At 37.9% G+C, this 22,142-nt stretch overlaps 1 protein-coding gene across 2 annotated transcripts in view; it reads left to right on the top strand.

Moving 5' to 3' along the window:
- Positions 1-22,142, top strand: part of ATP8A1 (ATPase, aminophospholipid transporter (APLT), class I, type 8A, member 1) — a 290,919-nt gene that overhangs the window by 53,155 nt on the left and 215,622 nt on the right. Inside the window, exons 9-14 of one of the 2 annotated variants that reach the window (XM_006877299.1) lie at positions 3,535-3,646; positions 5,887-6,052; positions 8,034-8,161; positions 9,679-9,756; positions 13,301-13,389; positions 21,031-21,075. In XM_006877299.1, the coding sequence (XP_006877361.1) occupies positions 3,535-3,646; positions 5,887-6,052; positions 8,034-8,161; positions 9,679-9,756; positions 13,301-13,389; positions 21,031-21,075 (618 nt within the window). The remainder of the gene's footprint in view (positions 1-3,534; positions 3,647-5,886; positions 6,053-8,033; positions 8,162-9,678; positions 9,757-13,300; positions 13,390-21,030; positions 21,076-22,142) is intronic. The other variant, XM_006877300.1, reaches the window with a different exon arrangement.

Below are 22,142 nucleotides of genomic sequence, written 5' to 3'. Positions count from 1 at the left end.
GATATTGAATAAAGGCAGATCAGCATTTTATCTTTGGACTTAACACATTTTTTGTTATTGGTTGGCATCAAGTCAATTCCAACTCATGGTGACCCCATGTGACAGAGCATAGCTACTCAGTAAGGTTTTATTGACTATAATCTTTATGGTAGATGGTTCTCCTGAGGAACTGCTAGGTGTGTTTGAACTATTAACCTTTCCATTAGCCGCTAGATGCTTAACTGTTGTGCCCTCAAGACTCCTTTAAACAATTTAAAATGTCTAAACAGAAATGTCAAGTTGAATATGTAAATGTGGAATTTGGGAGGGAGGTCTGAGAAATCTGGGAGTTTGGGGCTTAGATGCTTAAAGCCATGGGACTGGAGGTGATCATATAGGGTGATGACTGCAGATGGAAAAGTGAAGAGTCCCAAGGATTATCTTGAGATTCTCCAGTATTAAGAGTGTGAGAAAAGGGAGAAACCAGCAAAAAAGAATGAGGCACAGTTGATAGGATAGAAACCTAGGCAGAGGGAGTGACTAAAATATATGAGATGTTGCTGACAGTTAAGTACAGTGAAGCTGTCAGTTAGCTATTAGGATTTAGCAAGTGGAAACCATTGAGTGTAATTAGAACAGACTCCGTGGAGCCTGATGGGAATATGTTTGGGATAATGGTAGGAGAGCTGTTGAAAATAGCAAACAATCTTTTCAATTTTGTAAAAGGGTTATTTGAACCCTAAAGGACAGTTGGTGTGTACCGTAAATGCTCATCTTCATTCAGATCCACCAAAAGCTGTCTGGGTAATTTCTGAAGTAATTAATGTTCTAAAATTTGTACGGAGTGATTTTTTTCATGAACATATGGTTATAGACTAATGAAAAATTCAGCCATCACTACAAGTAGCATTTCTGTAGTCTGATATTCTTAACTGGCCAGCTTCCATTTCTTATCAATTCCCCCATCAGATTGATGCCAAGCAAATGCATGATCTGAAGGAGCAGCTTTGCATGATGATGCCATGATTTAAGAGAGAAAGCTGATAATGTTTCATTTTGTATGATAGGTGAAAACAGATGTTCTATGTTCAAATAGAGAGTATTTGTATCACATTTGAGTTTAGATGACATATGCTGATTCCTCTAAGGAAGAGGGTCCTTGTTAAATGGCAGACACTCTGGAATTACAGCTGTGATGAAAATGAATGCTATTTTTAGTCTTTGTAGGACAGTAATATTTTTTGCTTTTGAGAAGTTTGCACCTAAGCCTAGTGAACCCATATCACAAATGCTGAGGTATCAGCTACTGTATTACACCCCATTTCATAGGTAAGGGAAGTCTCTGGATGATGCGAGCAGTCAGTGCACTTAGCTGCTAGCTGGAGCTTTGTGTCCGCTCAGAGGTACTGGTAGAAAGGCCTGGGTATCTACTAATGTGAAAAACAGCCATTGAGAACCTTATGGGCGCAGCTCTACTCTGACATACATTGGCTCACCAAGTAGAGTTGCAATTTGCTCAACTACTGGGCCTTTTTTTTTTTATGAGGAAAATTTGAATCAAACGTGTCCCCAAAATTTGATCTAACAACTTCCTAAGAACCTCTTTGGAGTACTCCAAATCTTGAAACATATGCCCAGAATGATCCTGAGCCACACAATTGTACCTAAAGAATGAGGTTATAGTTGACTTTGTTCGTTTTCTAAAATGAAATAGCCAGTTGCCTAAAGACTTACCCGTTTCAATCAATGTGGTTTGATTATACTTGAGATGGTGAAAGTTGAATGCAAGGTGTGAGGCCTAAGCCCTGACTCACCGTAGGGCCCTCCTTGGCCATAAAATCCCAACGGAAATGAATCCATCAGTCACATGTTCTCATCACTGATAAGGAAGTTCTTTAAGACTTTCCTTGGCAAATTATTTCTTATTCCAGAAGTTTTAAAAGATATATTTTTCTTTATATTTGATGGGAGGGTTTTCCCCACTTTTTAAAATGAAGGTTTGATAGTGAACCAGTAAATTTGTGTATTACATTTCTATCAAGACTCCCTACGTATCTGTGATAGTCTTGTAACCCTCTGATATCCCTGTGTAAGGTTGTATCACCTGACAACCTACTATACTGGGTTGTTGTTGTTATTAGGTGCCATCAAGTCAGTTCTGATTCATAATGACTTTATGTACAACAAAGCAAAACACTTGGCTGATCCTGTGCCATCCTCACAGTTGTTGCTATATTTGAGCCCATTGGTGTAGCTACTGTGTCAATTCATTTCTTAGAGGGTTTTCCTCTTGGTCACTGACTCTCTACTTTACCAAGCATGATGCTCTTCTCCAGAGACTGGTCCATCCTCAAAAGATTTCTGAAATACGAAATGTCTCACCATGCACACATCAAAGAAACATCAGGTGGTACTTATTCCAAGATTGAGTTATTTGTTCTCTTGACACTCCATGGTATATTTAGTATTCTTTGGCAACACCACAATTTAAATGCAGTAGTTCTTTGGTCTTCATTATTCATTGTCCAGTTTTCATGTTCATGTGAGGTGACTGAAAATGCTATGGCTTGGGTCAAGCACCTTAGACCTCAAAGTGTCATCTTTGTTTTGTTTTTTTGTTTCTTAACACTTTAAAGAGCTCTTTTGCAGGATATTTGCCTGGTTCAGTACATCATTTGATTTCTTGACTGCTGCTGCTTTGGGCATTTCATTTTACTTGGGTTCACAATCAATGCCCCAAACAATCAGAGTAGGTAGCCTTGCCACCCCACCCCCCACCTCCCAAAGAAAAAGACTCATCAAGGTTTCAACTTGAGTCCTATTTATGAAAAATGTAGTTTAAAATATGTGGACTAGATAATTTCAATTTATAGTAATTTCAGAAGTTAATTTAATTTATAAGCCTGTTAAGTGATTACCATTTATTGAAAATTTATTTGCAATACTTGGAGAACTGCTATTCAAATATTATTAAATTAATATAGTTTTTAAATACCAGGAGCTATCTCTTTACAGCAAGGATAAGAGTACAATTTTATGGTGAGATCTGTATATTCATCTTACATTGTTTATTGTTTTTTTTAACATTTTTTCTGCTCAAAGCTATTTTGAATTTAAAGCAAGAGTTTGAGTGGACGGTGAACAGATGTCCCAGCCCCACCACATCCAAATAGCTAAGAACCCTAAATGGATTTACTAATTCAGGAAAAGTTATAAATAGGGTTGAGAATTACTCTCTGTGAATCCTGAAATGTCTCTTACTATTTTGGATAGTGAAGTTGGTGAATGTGAGAAGAGTTAACTCAGTAACAGAATATTTGAGGGACCTTTGCTGGCACAGTGACTAAAGCACTTGGCTCTTATGTGAAAGGGTCAGAGGTTCAACCTTACTGGTCAATTTCTATAAAAATGTATTGCCTTGGAACCCATATGAGGCAGTTTTACTCTTGGGCTTGCTACAGTCAGGGTGGATTTGACTTCGTTTTTTATAATGGCAGAGGAATTCTTAAGCATTTTCGCAAGCATTGTTTCTAATGTAAACATCCTCTATCACAGCACTGTTCCCCTGGGAGCGGATCAGATTCTTCTGCGAGGAGCTCAGCTGAGAAATACACAGTGGGTTCATGGAATAGTCGTCTACACAGGGCACGACACCAAGCTGATGCAGGTGGGAATTTTATCTGTGAAAACCTTTTGGAGCTACATCTCTTGAAAATGTATTATTTGCATCTCGCATTGCATTACTCCCATGTCTAGGAGAGCATTTGGCATAGTTTCCTGAGCCCCACCCCATACCTTCCAGAGTCTGTGCTTCAGGTGAGTGTGGTCTGGAAATTAACGTCCCTACAGGAAGTGGCTCAGTGCTAACAGGAATGCCAGCACGTTTCACCAGAGAACCCCCGGTGCATGAGCTCTGTGTGCGTGGGTCTACTGACAGCGTTTTCTATTTAAAGATGATATTCTGCATTAAAATATTTTGTCTTAAGATTTTATTTTATGCAATGATCAAAATTTTAAATACATTTCATTTCTTGCTAAAATTGAAAAAAAAAACCACACGAAACCCAACAACATGATTCATGCACTGATAATTTTTTGCAGTCTTTATAATTGTTTATGTGAAAAATAAGAACATTTTGCCAGCAGCTTTAATCCTGGTATAATGTTTACACATGGCTGCATGCGTGTTCCTTTTCTACATTACCATATAATCAGTATTCCCTGGTCATTTGGGTATGAGAAGCTCAGTTTTAAGAGACTAAATGCAAATCTGCTCTAAGAGCTGTAACTACATTGTATAGGCATGAAGTTGTTAATATCAGGCAACCAGAACCCATGTTAATGATTCCTTCCATAGGTCTTCTCTGAGTTCATCACTTTATATAAATGAAGGAGCCTGGATTCTGCAATAATTAAAACACTTAGCTGCTAACCAAAATGCTGGTGATTTGAGCCCACCACCAGCTCTGTGGGAGAAAGATGTAGCAGTATGCTTCTTTTTAAAAAGTTTGTTGTTGTTGTTACGGAGGTCCTGGTGTGGTACTGTGAGATAAAACACTGGATGGACTGCAAGGTCAGTTTGAACCACAAGGTCGCTGGCTCAAACTCACCACCTGCTCCTTGGAAACCCTATACAGCCTTACAAAAGCCCTGTGCAGCAGTTCTCTTCTGCCTGATGGGGTGTCTGAGTCATAATTGCCTAGATGGCCTGGGTTTTGTTTTTTTATATAAATTATGATAGATTTCATTTCCCTGCCTGTCTATGATTTGGGTAGCATAGATCTAACAACCATTTGAATCATTAGATGCAACTGAGGAAACTTGATGCATATATTCTTGACAGCCAGGACTATTGGAACAATAAAACAGTGGTGTCCAGTAAAACAATTGCTACATGCGGCCAGAAATGTGAAAAGCAAACATCCTTTCAGTGTTGTCTTTGTGCTCTGGCATTTCCAGGCCTCTGACTGTAGGGTGCACAGGCCTGTTGGCTTGCCTCCTTTCTTAAGCTGAGAAGCTAGGTGCTTCTAGTCTACCTAGTTTCTATCAATAGCCCAGTCATGCATTGTTCATCTTACCTGACACAATGAGAGAACAAGGGTATGTTACTGACGTCTTTCTTAATGTTTTTACCTCCTTGAAAACACTGGAATGATACAGTGACCTTCAGAAAAAGGCTAGCTATTGACAAAGAAGCCCTCATGGCACAGTCATTAAGCATCTGAGTAACAAAAAGGTTGGCATGTCAAACCCACCAGTCACTTTGCAGAAGAAAGAGGTGTCATCTGCTTCTGTAAAGGTTATTGTTGTTGTTAAGTCAGCTTGGTTCTGATTCATAGTGACCCTTTTTGGGTGTCCAAGGAGTGGTTGGTGGGTTTGAACTGCCAGCCTTGTGGTTTAACCCAATCTTGCTGTCCAGTGCTTATCCTATAATGCCACACTAGGACTCCTATAAAGATTATAGCCTTGGGAATCCTATCGAGCAGTTCTACTCTGCCCTTTAAGGTTGCTATGATTTGGAATCAAATGGACGGTAATGGGTTTTAACCATTGAGGGTTTATTGTGTCTGTTAATTTTGCTATGGAGTTCTGGTGTGATGATGTAGTATAAGTACTTAACTGCTAACTACAAGGTTGACAGTTCAAACTCACAAGCTGCTCCTTGTCTACATATTCTAATGTTTTCATCCTCACCAAAATATTAAATGTTATTGTTTTTGTTAAGTGCTGTCCAGTTGGTTTTGACTTATAGCAACCCTGTATAGTTTCCAAGGAGTGACTGTTGAGTTTGAACCACCGACCTTGTGATTATCCTACAATACCACACTAGGACTCTCAGCATACTAAATAAATGTTACTAAATCATTTGTACACATTTTTTATTGGTCATATTATTTCTTTTCACAGAACTCAACAAGTCCACCACTTAAACTCTCAAATGTGGAACGGATTACAAATGTACAGATTTTGATTTTATTTTGCATCTTAATTGCCATGTCTCTTGTCTGTTCTGTGGGCTCAGCCATTTGGAATCGAAAGCATTCTGGAAAGGACTGGTATCTCAATCTAAACTGTAAGCATTCATGTTTCCACTAGACTTATTTTTTTTCCTGTCATTAAAGCGTGTATTTATTTCATAATTGAGTTGATCTTGAACTAATTTGTGGAATTTCCTATTACATCTAAAAAGAAGACCTTATTGCAAAGGTTACTGGGCATTTCATCTTTGGTTTTCAATGAGTTTTCTAGTAAAAGCAAAAACACACACGCACATGGTTGTTAGATGATGTAGAGTCAGTTCCAACTCATAGCGACTCGATTATGCACAACAGAACAAAACACTGTCCAGTCCTATACCATCCTTACAATCATTGTTACACTTGAACTCATTAGTCCATCTCATTGTGGGGTGGTCTTCTTCTTTTTCATTGTCCCTACACTTTACCAAACATGATGTCCTTCTCCAGGGATTGATCTCTCCTGATAATATGTCCCAAGTATGAGAGAAAACATCTCGCCATCCTGGCTTCTGTGGAGCGTTCTGGCTGTCCTTTTTCCAATATAGATTTGTTTGTTCTTCTGGCAGTCCATGGTACTTTGAATATTCTTCTCCAAACCCTGAAATGAAATATGCCCATTCTTCTACAGTCTTCCTTATTGTCCAACTTTCCCACACATATGAGACAATTGGAAATATCATGACTTTGGTCAAGCACACCTTAGTCCTCAAACTGACATCTTTGCCTTTGAACAATTTAAAGAGGTCTTGTATAGCAGAATCCCTAAAATTTTAGAATCCTCAAAAACATAATGAGTACTCCATAATAGTATAAAATGTTTAATAAATACGAGGGGCTTTTTAAAAGTTCATGGGAAAATTCCATTATCTTTTTAGTTTCATTTGTCCATGAACTTAAACAATTTTTTTTTTTTTTTCTCGTCCATGAGCTTTTTGTAGCCCCCTTGGGGAATACCATTAAAAATATTTTTACACAAGTAGTTTGAAAATGATTTGGTAGGAAAAGTAGATTGAGGATATTAAAAAATACTTATTTTTTAAAGCATCACTAAGCAGTTTATATGCTTTAAAAAAAAAACTGGAATTAAATTTACTTTTATTTAAATACATGAATGCAGGGAGTTCTGTGTTTATAGTCATCTTGCAGCTTTTACCCTTTTACCTTTGTGGTTATTAATTACCACTCTGGATATTTCTGGGAAGTGACTTTGCATTTCCATTTGATGGGTACTGAGCCAATAAATACTCAATTTCCAAAAGTGTGACAACAATTTCTAGTAAAATCTTGCAGTAATATCCTACCAATTTCAATTGTGTTTATGACATTCATTTAGTTTTACAGCTGTGTAGTCCAAGTTTTTTGTGCAGTCATTGCTATGCTATTTCTACATTAGATCTCTTATAACTACCACCAGATTGTGTCTTCATGTACTTTATAATCAGTATATGTTGGATTGCTTTTTTTTATTTTCATTATTGAGGAGTAAAGAGGATGATGGACCTAGATTTATTTACTACTCATAGAGTTTGGGTTGTTTTTGTTATTGTTTTATTTGTTTGCTTTCAATACATGCTTTCAGTTTGAAATACTTTCAGTCATTTTTATAAAGGTGATTCTACCTAATTGAGATTTTACATTTCTAAGCCTTCACTTAATTTCTAAGCTTCGTATCTGTAAGCCTTCTGTTTGGAACAGGATTTGAATGCTGATGGTACTTTCACTTTCAGTACCATTATATAGGTCACAATAGGGTTAATAGTAAATTGAATACAAAGTATTCCATCTTGAAGAATATATGTGAGAATAAAGATATGTTATCGGTATATTTTGCCTCCCAAACTATCTAGGCGTGTATTATATGAGAGGACTTCAAAAAGTTTGTGAAAATTTTCCATTACCTTTTAATCTTGTTTTTTCCACAAACTTTTTAAATTCCCTTGTAAAACAAAGAAAATTTTTTGTATGCTGAAATTTTGGTCAATGAAAATGAAATATAAAACTGTAAATGACGTTTTCCCACACCTCCTCTTACAGATGGTGGCGCTAATAATTTTGGATTGAATTTCTTGACCTTCATCATCCTTTTCAACAATCTCATTCCTATCAGCTTGTTGGTTACATTAGAAGTTGTGAAATTTACACAGGCTTACTTCATAAATTGGGTAAATATGAATTATGATTGTTTTTCATCATCGAAAGCAAAAAAAAAAAAAAGAGGGTCCTGGTGTGGCACGGTGGGTTAATGCGCTGGACTGCTAAGTTTGTTTGAACCGCAAGGTTTTTGGTTCAAGCTCACCAGCTGCTCCTCGGAAACCGTATACAGGGTCGCTGTGGGTTAGAGCCAACTTGACAGCAGTTAACAGCAACTACTTACTGATTACAGGAAGCCCTGGTAGAGCAGTGATCAAGATCTCAACTGCTAAGTGAAAGGTTAGCAGTTCAAGTCCATGGGAGAAAGATGAGCTAGTCTGTTTCTGTAAAGGTGGTTGTTGTTAAGTGCCATCTGTCCTGATTTATTGCAACCCTGTATAGTGTTTCCAAGTCACAGCTGGTGGATTTGAACTGCTAACCTCGTGGCTTGCAGTCCAGTGCTGATCTACAGCATCTTAGAAACATTATAGAGCAGTTCTATTCTGTCTTCTAGGGACACTGTGAAGCAGAATCACTAACTTAGCAGTTTGCTCACTGCAAAGGTGGGTTTTAAACTATGTTTGAGCCTAATATAATGGTAACAAAATCCTCCTTCTTTGACTCATACAAGTTTATAGACCAGTCATCCTGGGAAAAATAGGTTTCTAGTCCAAGAAACGTTTTGTGTTATAGAGCAGTCATGGGAAAAAGGTGAGCTCTGGGTTTTCATGCCAAAATTATGGATTATAGATGTGTTTCTGCTGCTCACTAGTCAAGTGAACTTTGCTGAGTCACTGGAATTGTTAGAGATTTATTCTATTGTATACTAACATGGGGACTATAAAACATGATTTACCTTGTGTCTTCTTGTGGCTATATGAGCACTGGACCACTAACCAAAAGGTTGGTGGTTCAAACACACCAGCTGCTCCTCAGACACCCTACATAGAGTCACTGTGAGTTCAGACTGATTCAGTGGCACTTAACAACAACAACACGGGGAGGATAAAACATGCTTTACCTGTGTTTCCTTGTGGTTGTATGAATCAAAGGAATCTTGTGACGTAGCAAAGCGCTTCATAAACAACTGAGTACTATACAGTATCACTGTTTTCATTACTTCCAGCAACCCAGCTGTCTACCAGTGTTACATGAGGGGCACTTCAAATCGTTCCTGGAAAAATTGTAGTGTTTTTCAAAGCCAGTTTTCTACAAGGCTTTTAACTTTGGGGAAAAAATATGTTGGGTGTCTATATTCTGGGTGTTTTGTTTGTCAAATTTATAAGCATTATATAAAAAGCAAAGCTTTATTTTTGCCAAGGTGAAAATAAATGGATGTATATAACTAACATAAATCTTTAAACATTGTATGCCAGAATCTCATAATCTACTAGGCTACTAGGGTTTGTTAGTTATACCTATCACTCAGCAATTAAACAATTATTTGTTAAGAATAAAGATCATTGTTTTATTTGAAAGTTGTATGCACTCTCTTTTACACATCTCTATTTAATGCTTTCTTTCATTAAAAAACAATTTTTTTTTAAAGGATATCGACATGTACTATGAACCCACAGACACTTCTGCTATGGCTCGGACATCTAATCTGAATGAGGAACTTGGCCAGGTAAACTCAATTTCTTGCGGCTCTGTTGAACTGGAAGCCAGATTCCGTGTAATTTCTACCATCTGTGGAGTCCTGGTGTGGTGTTGTAGGCTAATGCGTAAGACTGCAAAGTTGTTTGAACTGCAGGGTTGTTGGTTCAAGCTCACCAGCTGCTCCTTGGAAACCTTATACAGGGTCACTATGGGTCAGAATCGACTCCACAGCTCTGAACAACAGAATATTCATTATTTTAAAAAGTGGCATATATACGTTCACCAGTGCATCACTAATAGTTCTCATTTTCAGCAAATAAACTTTAAAAAAAAGACTATTTAAAGCAGATTTTGCTCTCAGGATGAATGAAAGATACTGTATAAGCATATTCCTGCCCCTCAGGATATAGTGTGATTATTATGTAAACTCTTGGCTGTTTGTGAGTTATAAATATTATGCAGGTAGTGTCTGACTTATGATGTATTCAAATTGCAGTGAACCACACTTAACCACTGCCAATTTATTTTTGTATACCTAATCATTAGCAATATGTACTATAATATTATTGCAGTGAGTAATTTGTTGATGCTATCATTCTTAGATATTCACTCACAGATGTTCAGTGTTATGATTTGCTGTTCAAAATACAGCTGAATAGCATGGACTGCATTGAAGTCAGTATTGTAGTTGTTAAGTACTGTGGAGTCGGTTCCGATTCATAGCAACCTATAGATGAAAGCAATTGTAACAGATAGAAAATTGGGCAGTGTTCAACTCTGAAAAACAGCTGTAAGCCTTTTGATCAGGATAAATGAAAGAGATTGGTGGAAAAATCCTTCGTATAGCAAGAATGCTGAATTGAGAATTTCATATCGCCTATTGGAGCAGCTCAGTTTCATCAGTAGGAACTAGGGGCTGCCTACAGAGCAGACTATCAGTAGCTCACATGCAAGATGAAGGTGAAGAAAATTAAAGTTAAGTCCATGAGATCAAAACCATGAGATTTAAAGACCATCTCAAGAATTTGGCATATTGAACACTGCTTACCAAAGACCAGATGAGTTCTGGGATGACATCAAGGACATCATATAAAGAAAGTAAAAGGTTATTAAAAAGACAGAAAACAAAAGAAAAACCAAAACAGATGTCAGAAGAGATTCTGAAACTTGCTCTGGAACTTAGAAAAGCTGAAAGGAAGAAATGATGAAGTGAAAGAGCTGAACAGAAGAACCAAAGGGTGGTTCAAGAAGACAGAGAGGAGTGTTACAATGAAATCTGCGAAGACCTGGAATTGTAAAACCAAAAGGAAGAACATGCTCAGCGTTCTCAAGCTGAAATAACCTGAGGGGGGCGGGGGGGCAGGGGGGTTAAAAAAAATTTGAGCCTTGAATTGCAGTATTGAAGAATTCTTTGTGCAAAATATTGAATGATACAAAAATCATCAAAAGAATATGAAAGAAATACATAGAATCACTGTGTCCAAAAAAAAAGAAAAAAAGATTGTTGAACCATTTCATGAGGTAGCTTATAAACAAGTACCGATGGTATTGAAGGAAGAAGTCCAAGCTGCACTGAAGGATGAGAGAAAATCAAGGCTCCAGGGGTTGACGGACTGTTAGTTACGATATTTTAATAAACAGATGCAGTGCTGGAAGGACTCATTCAGCTATGCCAAGAACTTTAGCAAATTGGATGAAAACGTATTTGCTCCCATTTCAAAGAATGGGGATCCAACGTAATGCAAAATTATCAAATAGTTTTACTAATACCATATGCAATAAAGTTTTACTGAAGATAATTCAAAAACAGTTACAATAGTACATCAACAGAGAGTTGCCAGAAATTCAGGCCAGATTCAGAATTGTACATGGAACAAGGGATGTGGTTTCTCATCAAGAGAATTTGGGCTGAAGGTAAAGAATACAAGAAACATATTCCTGTGTCATATTGACTATGCAAAGTCATTACACTATGTGGATAACAACAAATTATAAATAACATTGCAAAGGATGGGAATTCTAGAACACTTAATTTTGCTCATGTGGAACTTGTATGTAGACCAGGAGGCAGTCCCTTTAACAGAACAGGGGGATATAGTAAGTGGTTTAAAATCAGGAAAGGTGTGTGTCAAGTTTGTATTCTTTTACCACATTTATTCAGTCTGTATACTGAGCACATAATGTAGGTGGTGGTAGTTATGTGCCATGGAGTCAGTTCTGACTCATAGTGACCCTGTATAGGGTTTCTGAGGCTGTAAATCTTTACAGGAGCATAAAGCCTCATCTTTCTCCCACAGAATGGCTGGTAGTTTCGAACTGCTGACCTTGAGGTTGGCAGCCTGACTTGTAACCACTATGCTACCAGAGCTCCTTATAATCTAGATAGTTGGACTATATGAAAAATAATGCAATGCCAGGACTAGAGGAAGATTCATTAATAATCTATGATGAGCAGATGAAAAACCTTGCTTTCTGAAAGTGAAGAGAACTTGAAGCATTTACTGGTAACTACATCTCAACATAAAGAAAACAGAAATCCTGACAACTGAACTAATTAAGTAATATCATGATAAACAGAGGAACAAACAGAAGTTGTCAAGGATATCATTTTATGTGGATCCACAATCAATGCTTACGAAAGCAGCAGTCAAAAAATCAAATGATGTATTGCATTGGACAAGTCTGTTGTAAAAGACCTCTTTTAAGTGTTAAAAAGCAAAGCTGTCATTTTGAGGACTAAGGTATGCCTGACGTATGCCATATTTTCAATCATTTCACATGAAAGTTGGAAAATGAATAAAGAAGACCAAAGAAGGATTGATACACATAATTTATGGTCTTGGGGGAAAATAAGACTATATCATGAACTAACAGAAAATAGAATAAATCTGTCTTGGACTAGAATAAATCTATCTTAAACTAAGGAAAGGCAGAATACTCCTTACAAGGAATCTGGTGAAACTTTGTCTCATGAGCTTTGTGCATGTTGTCAGGAGGAACATCATGCGTGCTAAAGTAGAGTCAGCAAATAAGAATAAGACCCTCAACTAGATGGATTGGTGATGGCTTAACCAGCAGGTCCCAACAGGGACCAGAGATTGTGAGCTGAGACAGGACAGGACTTGGTGTGTTTCTTTCTGTTGTACCTGGAGTCACTGTGAATCAGAACCAACTTGACCCCACCTAAAGACAACAACATTGTCTTTCTAATATCTTGATAGGACTCCTGGTGTGGTGCTGATGATTAATACACTGGACTTCAAAATCAGTATGAGTCACAAGGTCGGAGGTTCAAGCTTACCAGTCTCTCCATGGGAACCCTATACAGGGTTGCAGTGGGTCAGAACCAACTCAGTGGCACGTAACAACAACAACATACATGAAATGATTCATAAGCTAAAACACTAAGAAAATTGTTTGGTATAATTCCTTGGTGATTGTAGAAAGTAGTTAATATCTGGTGCCCTTCTAAAATACATGTATAATTTTAAGGATTTTTTTTCCCTCAGTAACAGACTGGTATAGAGAAAAACAGCCTTGAAATTTTAATGATAAACTTTCAACTTTTTTAGGTTAAATACATCTTTTCTGACAAAACTGGCACTCTGACCTGTAATGTCATGCAGTTTAAGAAGTGCACCATAGCAGGAGTTGCGTATGGGTGAGTTCTTTTCCTTTAGACTGTGAAACACACATGTGATTGTGGTAACAGTTTGGTACTTTGGGTGGGAGTGTTGTACTTATTTGGAAGGATTTTTTCTTTTAATCCAGAAAGCAAATGTTTTAATTCAGCCTCCACATACAGTTTGTGTTTCATAACTTTGTCATTTGGAATTACCTGTGAGTTGGGAGGCTCTCCTTAGTACTTTTTCAGTCTTGAGCGCTGCTACAAGTCTTGTCCTAGTGTCAGAGTACAGCTTGCATGCACCAAGCAAATGCAGTCTGTCACTGGGCAGTTTTAAAGTTAAAGTATTTATTAGTCCTTTGATTGGGATTTTTAAAAACCCACTGCCAGTGAGTCAGTTCCAAGTCCACAGCAATGCTGTTGGACAAGTAGACCTCTAAACCTTTATAGAAGTTGAGTGTCACATCTTTCTCCAGTGGAGTGGCTGGTGGGTTCAAACCACTGACCTTTCAGTTGGCAGTCTGTACCACAAGGGCTTCTTTTTAGCAATCACACAGCAATCCCAAATTATCAGGCTGGAAAGGAGGCAGGGACATGGAACTCTGAAATCCAAGTAATAATGAATTTGTCAGTAACTTTTATCAGGCTATTAATGTCCTGTGTTGTTTGGATATACTTGCAGATTTGATGTGCCAGCCTTATGGTTAGCAGTCTAGTGCTTACCCTATGTTCCCACATCACGATTCCTTAATGTCCTTTAGAATGTGCTTATTTATTTCTTACTTCCAGATAAACTTGGCATTGTGGGTAATGTGCTGGACTGCAAATTCAGTGTGATCTGCAAGGCTGGCAGTTCAAGCTTGCCAGCCATTCCTGGGAAATCCTATACAGGGTCTCTGTGGGTTGGAAACGACTCGACGGCACTCAGCGCCACCACCAACAGAATGTTATAAAGCTTGCTTTTTGAAATATATATTATAGGGCAATGTGAGAATGTTATTTCTAGTAAACCCATGATCATAAGGTGAAACACCCCCTTTGTTTGCTGGACATTGACTTATCAAATATATAACTATCTGTATCTGCAAGTAAGACTGCAAGTGTCGTCTCTTAGCCAGAAAAACATGGGCATCTGCATTTGGTTTTTCTGACTTGCTCCCGTCCTTACTCACTCATCCTCTGTCTCGTTGCTGTAAGCCAGCATAAAAATAGCACATGGAATATTGAAAATGACTTAGTTAAAATGATAATTTGCAGAATAATTTTAAATACGTATGGCTACTCCCATTTACAGGGAACACAGTGGCTCCATATGATAAGCACTGGACTGCAAACTACAAAAGTCAGTAGTTCAAGTCCACCAGCTTCTCTGTGGGAGAAAGATGAGGCTTTCTGCCCCCTATGAAGATTTGAAGCCTCGGAAACTCCATGCAGGGTTAAGGACACTTAATAACAACTCCTATATACAAAGTCTACAGAGAGATCTAGTGGAGGCAGATTCCTTGTTCTTCTGCTTAGAAGAACATGTGACTGAAAAAATCACTTCAGACTATATGTGTAAATGCAATATAAAATAGTTGAGGGAATGGTTTTTCCACACAGTAAAAACAGGCTTTTCACTTTCATCTTGTCTAGACAAGTCTGGTGAAATCAGATGGGGATAAGATTCCTATGATTCAAAAGTGAGTAATTGTTCCCATGACTAATTTTGACTGTCATGACTGTAAAGGTAGAAGTTTTGTAACAAAAAGCAGAGAGCAGTTAATCTTACAGTCCAAGAACAGAGGACCCTAGGACCATCAAGGGAGAAGAGCACAAGTGGAATGTAGGACCCTATCCAGAGAAGCAGCGACACCAGAGATGGAGGCAGAGATGAGGGCATGGAGAAATAGAGCAGCTGAGGATGCCAGACACCTGGAAAGAGAAACACTGTGTGCTGGCAGCCAGGACGCAGACTTGAAGAATGTGCTCTTGGGTTGGTTGTTTAAATTATTACGTATTCTTGAGTGTTTTTGTGCACATCCAAAAAAAAAAAACCCAGAGGGAATAGGAGCAAATACTGTTGAATGATAATGCATCGAGGGGAGTGTAATCATTTCAATGAAGCGAAAAACAATAGAATGAGTATAAAACCAAACATTGGTTCTATCACTCAATTCACAATAAAAACTTAAAAAAAAAAAAAGAAGTATACTTACTGTTTCCACCGTTCCATGCTATTTTGGAGTCCTGATGTGGCACTGTAGAATAAGCACTGAGGTTCAAGCCCATTAGCTGTTCCTCAGAAACCCTATACAAGGTTGCTATGAGTCAGACCCAACTGGACAGCACTTAACAATTACCACAATGTGCTGTTTTGCTTCCTCCTCCTTTGTCTGAAGATCCCTTAACTCCCTTATATAAAAGAGACTCTTTCCTTATCCCTATCTCCCAGTCTTAGTTGCTGTATTGTTGTTGTTAAGTGCTGTCAAGTGGGTTCCGACCCATAGTGACCCCATATACGGTTTCCAAGGAGACGCTGGTGAGCTTGAACCGCCAACCTTGCAGTTCAAACGGCTTTGCAGTCTGGTGCATTAACCCACAGCGCCACACCAGGACTCCTTAGTTGCTGTCGGCCACATTATTTGGTTAGGGCTACTAGAGCTGCAGAGTTGTGGTCACATTTTTTGACATCTTGCATTCTTTCCACAGGAACCCTGGTAGCTTGGTGGTGTTGGGCTGCTAACCGCAAGGTTGGTGGTTCAGTTTAGATTCTACCAGCTGCTCCATGGGAAAGAAAGATGAGGCTTTCTGTTCCTATAAAAAATTTACAGTCTTGGAGACAAGGGAGCAGTTCTACTCTGTCTGCTTTGTGTTGGATTCAACTCGAATGCAGTAGGTTTGATTGTTTTGGGTTTATTCTACCCATGATTTGCCCAGAGGAGAGAACGAAAAGTCTTCTGTGATTTTAGAGTGTATTGTATTATACATGCTGTAGGATTTTTGGTAATTTTTTTTTATACACGTCTCCGAATATTATTCTGGAGTGATCTGTTTGGTAATGCATATCCTTTTCACTTTGTACAATTTCCAATTGAATTATGATAGCTTTTCCAATTAGTCATGACTGATTGTGAATTTATTGGAATAGAAAACTAGAATGAGATGTAACCTCTTTTTTCCTCTTGTTTTTTGAATCAGCTGTTCCATACCACCACCACCACCACCACCACCCTAACCCCTCCTTATTCTTAGAGCACATCCGAAACACTCTTTAGACAGTAGTTCTTTTGAAGAGCTGTGTTCTTCCTGGTCTGTTGGTGGTATCATTAACAGCTGTTATAGGAAAGGGTGGTTTTAGAGACTCATATAAATATTAAAGTAGTATTAAGAGTTAAGAATTGGTGTCATATAGAGTAAGTTCTCAGTGAAATAGATTTATTCTTGATAAAATAGCATTTCATGATACTGAGGTGCAGTCTAAATAGTCACTTATAAGAAAAGAATTCTAGTCCTGGGCTCTCTCATTAATTTCCCACGTGATCCTAGAAATTTTCTTTTTAGATATATCCTTTAAAAGTCTTTAAAATGGAGGTGTTGAGACCAGGTGATCTCTAGGGTCTTTTTACAGATAATGAAAATTTAACTTGTTAAAAACACATGCACAAATAGGAGTTGCTTTGTTTGCCAAGTTTAACTGTATAAACAGAAATGTGCTTTCTCTTTAATAGTTAAACAAGGTTTCAAGAGCCAGGAGCCAGATTGAATAAAACAAGTTGTTAAACCACCCTGAATAGTCATGTATTTCAGCTGGGTTGAAGGAGCCCTGGTGGTGTGGTGATTGCTAACCACAAGATCGGTGGTTCAAACCTCCCAACCATTTAGCAGGTGAAGGATGGCCGCTGTCTGGTCCCATAAACAGTTACAGTTTGTCAAACCTTAATGAGTCATTCTACTTTGTCCTACAGGGTTGCTGAGTCTTAATCTGCATGATAACTTTGGTTTTGGGTTTTTGGTTTTAATCCAGATTGCATTTTCTTGGGCATCCCCTCCCCAAGCTTCCTGTATCTAGTGAAGATTGTTGGAGTGTTAGTATTATATAGAGTTGCTGACATGACTTGGGAGAAAACATGACTTCAAACTGCTCAGATGTTTTCAGTCAGGAGCACACCATTTAATCCCAGCCCGTCTCCAAGGGGCATCCTAGTATAGTGCTACAGGATAAGCATGCGACTGCTAATTGCAAAGTCTGTGGTTAAAACCCACCTGCTATGCCTCAGAGAGGGGCTCTGGTAGCATAGTGGCTATGAATTGGGCTGCGAACCTCAGGGTCAGCAGTTCAAAACTACCAGCTGCTCTGCAGGAGAAAGATGAGGCCTTCTGCTCCCGTAAAGATGTACAGCCATGGAAACCCTGTACAGGGTCGCTATGGGTCAGAATTGACTCCACGGGACATAACAACAGCAACAACTCCTCAGAAACCCTATACAGGGTTGCTATAAGACGAAGCCCTCTCGACAGTACTGAACAACAAGTCTCCAAGGGAGAAAGTAATTACTGTCAATCATCTTTCTGTGGGAATTTTCTCTGGGTACCCGTGACTTTTAGGAAACCAGACAGGGAAATAACATGGTTTTGCTAGCCTGTTTGTACCATAGCAGTGTTTAACAGTTGTTTGATGTAGGGAACTAATATATTGGTATATGTACTCTTTAAACCCCAGCCAAAGAAAGCACGATGTTTATCCCTGCAGGAGCTGATCAGAGGTTAAAAGTAACACAAATTTTATACTATTGCCTTTGACATGACAAATTCATAGCTAATGTTTCTTTTTCATCTTAAGAAATAGGTAAAGCCAAAGGAGAGTTCTGTTGGATTTTATCAGTTAGGAAGACAAGACTTGAAGTCTCTTGGTGGTAAAACGTTTATCTCGATCTGTGTATCCCATAAGTTTGTAAGAACGTAGTATTTAATACTTACAGTATGATTTCAAACGTTTAGTCTTAGTAAAATTTCTCTCATTTTACATTACTTTTGCTCCAAATCAGATCCATGATGGGCAAACCCAGTAAAAAGATTTGTACATACTTACAGATAATGATTGTTTTTGTTGAGACTAACTTTGTATCTTATACTCAGCTTACTTCATCAGATCTTTTCTTTTCCCCATGGCATGATTGTATTTAAGTGTACACAAAGTGTGTATCATTTGTAAGTTTAACTTACTACAAACTAAAATTTCTATTGCTAAACATAAAATATCATTTAAGCAAATTACTTACTGAAGGAATAAGTCAGTTTTATCCCAGTTACTTGAAGACCAGGAAACGCTAAGCAAGGTTTTATGTTTAAAGACTCAGATTTTCATTGCAGTGAGGATGCCAAGATGCAGTCTACAGTGCTGTGTTTGTGTTTGATTTGTATCTTTCAGTTAGAATGAGTTGATGAATTAGTGAGAGGAAACACTGATACAATCTCTGATGTCAGTTTTGTTATTATTTACTTACCTATGAATACAGCAGTCTCTGAATAGCTTCACTTTACAATATTTTGTTTAGCAGTAGGTTTGCTGAAAGGATCAGTTGCTACTTTAACCATGAGGAGAGACTCACCAAGAGAGAGATACCACAATTAGTATCATTCTGAAACTGAGGGTCCAGATGATAACCAAAAAGTTTATCTTCTTACTAAGAATATTGATAGAAGCTGTTAACCATCTCTTATTCATTTAGTCATGTACTACAACAAATGTGGGTCTCTCACCTTCTGTGTAAGTGGCACTTGGTTAGATGATGGAGGCATGATGATCAGAAGTGCATGTGGTTTCTGCGCTCAGTCTTATTGGAGACTAATAGATTTTAACCAAGTGATCATACAGACAAATATAAAATTCTAACATAGTGCATAGATTTTAATGTGATTTGATAGATTTGATCTAATTTGGGTGGCTTCTGAATTTTAATATTCCCTGAGAAAGTGATGCTTGAGCTGAGCTCTCAGGATGATGAGTTTGATTAAGGCAGATAACAACATCACAGACCTGCTGCATGAACTACTGCAGTGGTGGGAGAAACTCATGCACACAGGGTCAATAACAAGTGTGCAGGTTGCCTGCTGCTCATCACACTGGCTAAAACCCCAAACCCACTGCTGTTAAGTTGATTCTGACTCATGTTGAGTAGCACTTAGCATGGTGGCAGAGCAGAACCAAACTCTGGGAGTGGAACCTTCAGCCCTGGGCTTCAGGGGCTTTGATGCTACCAGCCTCCTCTGATGTAAGCATCAGGCCCTGATGTACAACAGCAGTGAGAACTAGCAGAACTTGGTGCAGTGTTCATTGCTTGGATCATGCCAGACCTCCTTTGCTTCAGTCAGAAGACTGGAGTCCAAGCCTTGTGGTTGATCATTTGTGATTGCCTTCAGCACTGGGCCAACAGCTTTCCTAGTAATCCAGCCCTTAGGGGCATGGTTATCTCTTCCTCTCAAGCACATAAAAAATGCCCTTTGGTTGGACCACCCCCAGTGTGGTTGGAGTGAAGATAAAGGATCCAGCACTGAAACAGTTAAATGTTTGGGAAGTGCCTTGGAATGATAAGACCCTTGTTCTGGCCAAGTTAATGGGAGGTGTTAAATAGAGTGTGGGGATAGATATTGACAAAGTGAAAGGATCCCATGAGTTTTCAGCGAAGTTTATTGTATGTGTGTCCAAACAACGATGCCTTTACATGCTTACAAACTTGTCATTTTAAAAGCTCTGTCTATAGCTAATAAATTTAAATTAAAGGAAAATATTAAGTGATCATATATAATGAAAGACATAGGAAATAAGGAAATCTGTTTTTTCATGTACCTTGGTACACTTTCCATTGAATGTATGGTTGGAATGAAATCTACACATTGATGAGACTCTCCTAAGTGTTCAAATGAGGTAATGGGTGATATTGAAATCATGATTAATGTGTTTTACTGTTTAAAATAACAAATGCTTTAATTAGTGAATTAGAGTTTGAGTGAAAATTTTTGACTATCAATTCATCTTTGAAAACATGGCTTAGATTTTTACTAGAGATGAAGTTAACTTTTATTTTAATATGCCAGTTTAAAGGGAGTTTGGTGGCTCTGTAGAATAAGCACTAGCCTGGGAAATTTGGGTGAAAAATAAGGTTTTCTGCTCTTGTAAAGATTTACATCCTGTGAAACATCATATGGGGTCACTATGAGTCAGAACAGATTTGGTAGCACTTAACAACAACCAGTTTAAAGAACCATCACCTCATTATATAGTTAAAGTTATTTTTAAATGAATTTGGCAAATTTTATGGTAATAGTTTGCTCTTAAGTATTATTGATTCTGATTATATACTATATGTGACTGGGTGTTTTGTTTTTTTCATATAGTGTGTGAATTTAAATTGAAAAATTCATGTATTTCCTACGGGTACTAAATTCTGTGTAAAAGTCAGTACATTTTGTGGTGGCAAGTTAGTAATTCAGTTATAGGGTAATTTGTAAATCTGCTTCGCCTACCTTAAGTTGTCACCTACTACTCAATATACTAACTGCCATTCTTTCAGAATTAACTAAAAGTTCATTTTTAAAGAATTTTTGTAGATCCATACCTGTCTTACTCATGCTTTGGTTTCCAGCCTTCCTATGATGATTTTCCGTCTCTTTTCCCTTCTCTTGCTCTCGCTGAAGCCATGTCCCTGAACCTGAGGAATATGGCTGCTCTCCTGAGGAATGGTAAGCTGTGGGCACCTGTCTTTCTCTTTTTTTGTTCCTGTGTTTGCATTTTAATTTTTTTTCACAAAGAGAATTTTTTATTGAACATTCATTCAACTTTTCTAATTTTCCAATCAATTGACCAACACATACTTAGACGTAATAAGTAGAAGGGTTTTTTTGCTCTCAGAAAGTTAGAATTGTAGTTGGAAAGGAAAATTTCCTAACAAACTAATTACAGATACATGGTTTGGTACTGAGTGTTAGTACAATGGGAGTTTAAACATTAAAATCCAGACTGGCCCAGCAAAGTACAAAGTGGCTTTATGAAAGAAGAGAAAACCACGTGATGAGATTTGAGCTGGGAGAATCAGTATTGGCATCACTAGACTTGGTGTTACGAATCCTTAGTAAGGTCTGTTATCATTTGAATCACAGAATAATATGTGATAAATGTTAATTGTTAACTGCTTATATGTAGCATTTCTTAGATTATATGAATACTAACAACAAAGTTGTTTTGTGAAATCTTCTGAATTACATTATTAGTTACAGCATTAGAAGCAATTGAGCAAAAGTCTCTTTCTTAAAATTTTTTGCTTCTTGTCCTTTAATCCTTTAATAATTACTTCATTCCCTATGCTTGCATTTTGCTGTTTGGTTAGACACATCTTCCTTTTGCTTTTATTTATTTATTTTTGACTATACTGACCAGGTAGCTTGACACATGCTGCAAAGAGGATAATGAAATTCACTGACTAACCTTGCTTTTCTGTTGCATAATCTTTATTCAGTTTATAAACATTTAGTGTAAAAGTTATCATACTAGAGTTTATTATATATCTGTAATACAGAAGAAGTGCAGCCCAAGTGCTCCTTAGAGGCCAAGTTGGCCAAACTTCGTCTCTCATACTTTGGACATATTGTCAGGAGGGACCAGTCGCTGGAGAAGGATATCATGTTTGGTTAGGTGGAGTGTCAGAGAAAAAGAGAAATACGCCCCCCCTCCCCCCAAATGAGATGGATTGGCCAAGTGGCAGCATCAGTGAACTCAAATGTGGCAACAGTAGTGAGGTTGGCCCAGGATC

This window comes from Chrysochloris asiatica, unplaced genomic scaffold (genome assembly GCF_000296735.1).
Source record: "Chrysochloris asiatica unplaced genomic scaffold, ChrAsi1.0 scaffold00465, whole genome shotgun sequence".
In the NCBI taxonomy this organism is placed as follows: domain Eukaryota; kingdom Metazoa; phylum Chordata; class Mammalia; order Afrosoricida; family Chrysochloridae; genus Chrysochloris; species Chrysochloris asiatica.
Note: the sequence above shows the minus strand (reverse complement) of the source record. Positions and strands in the feature narration are given on the sequence as shown.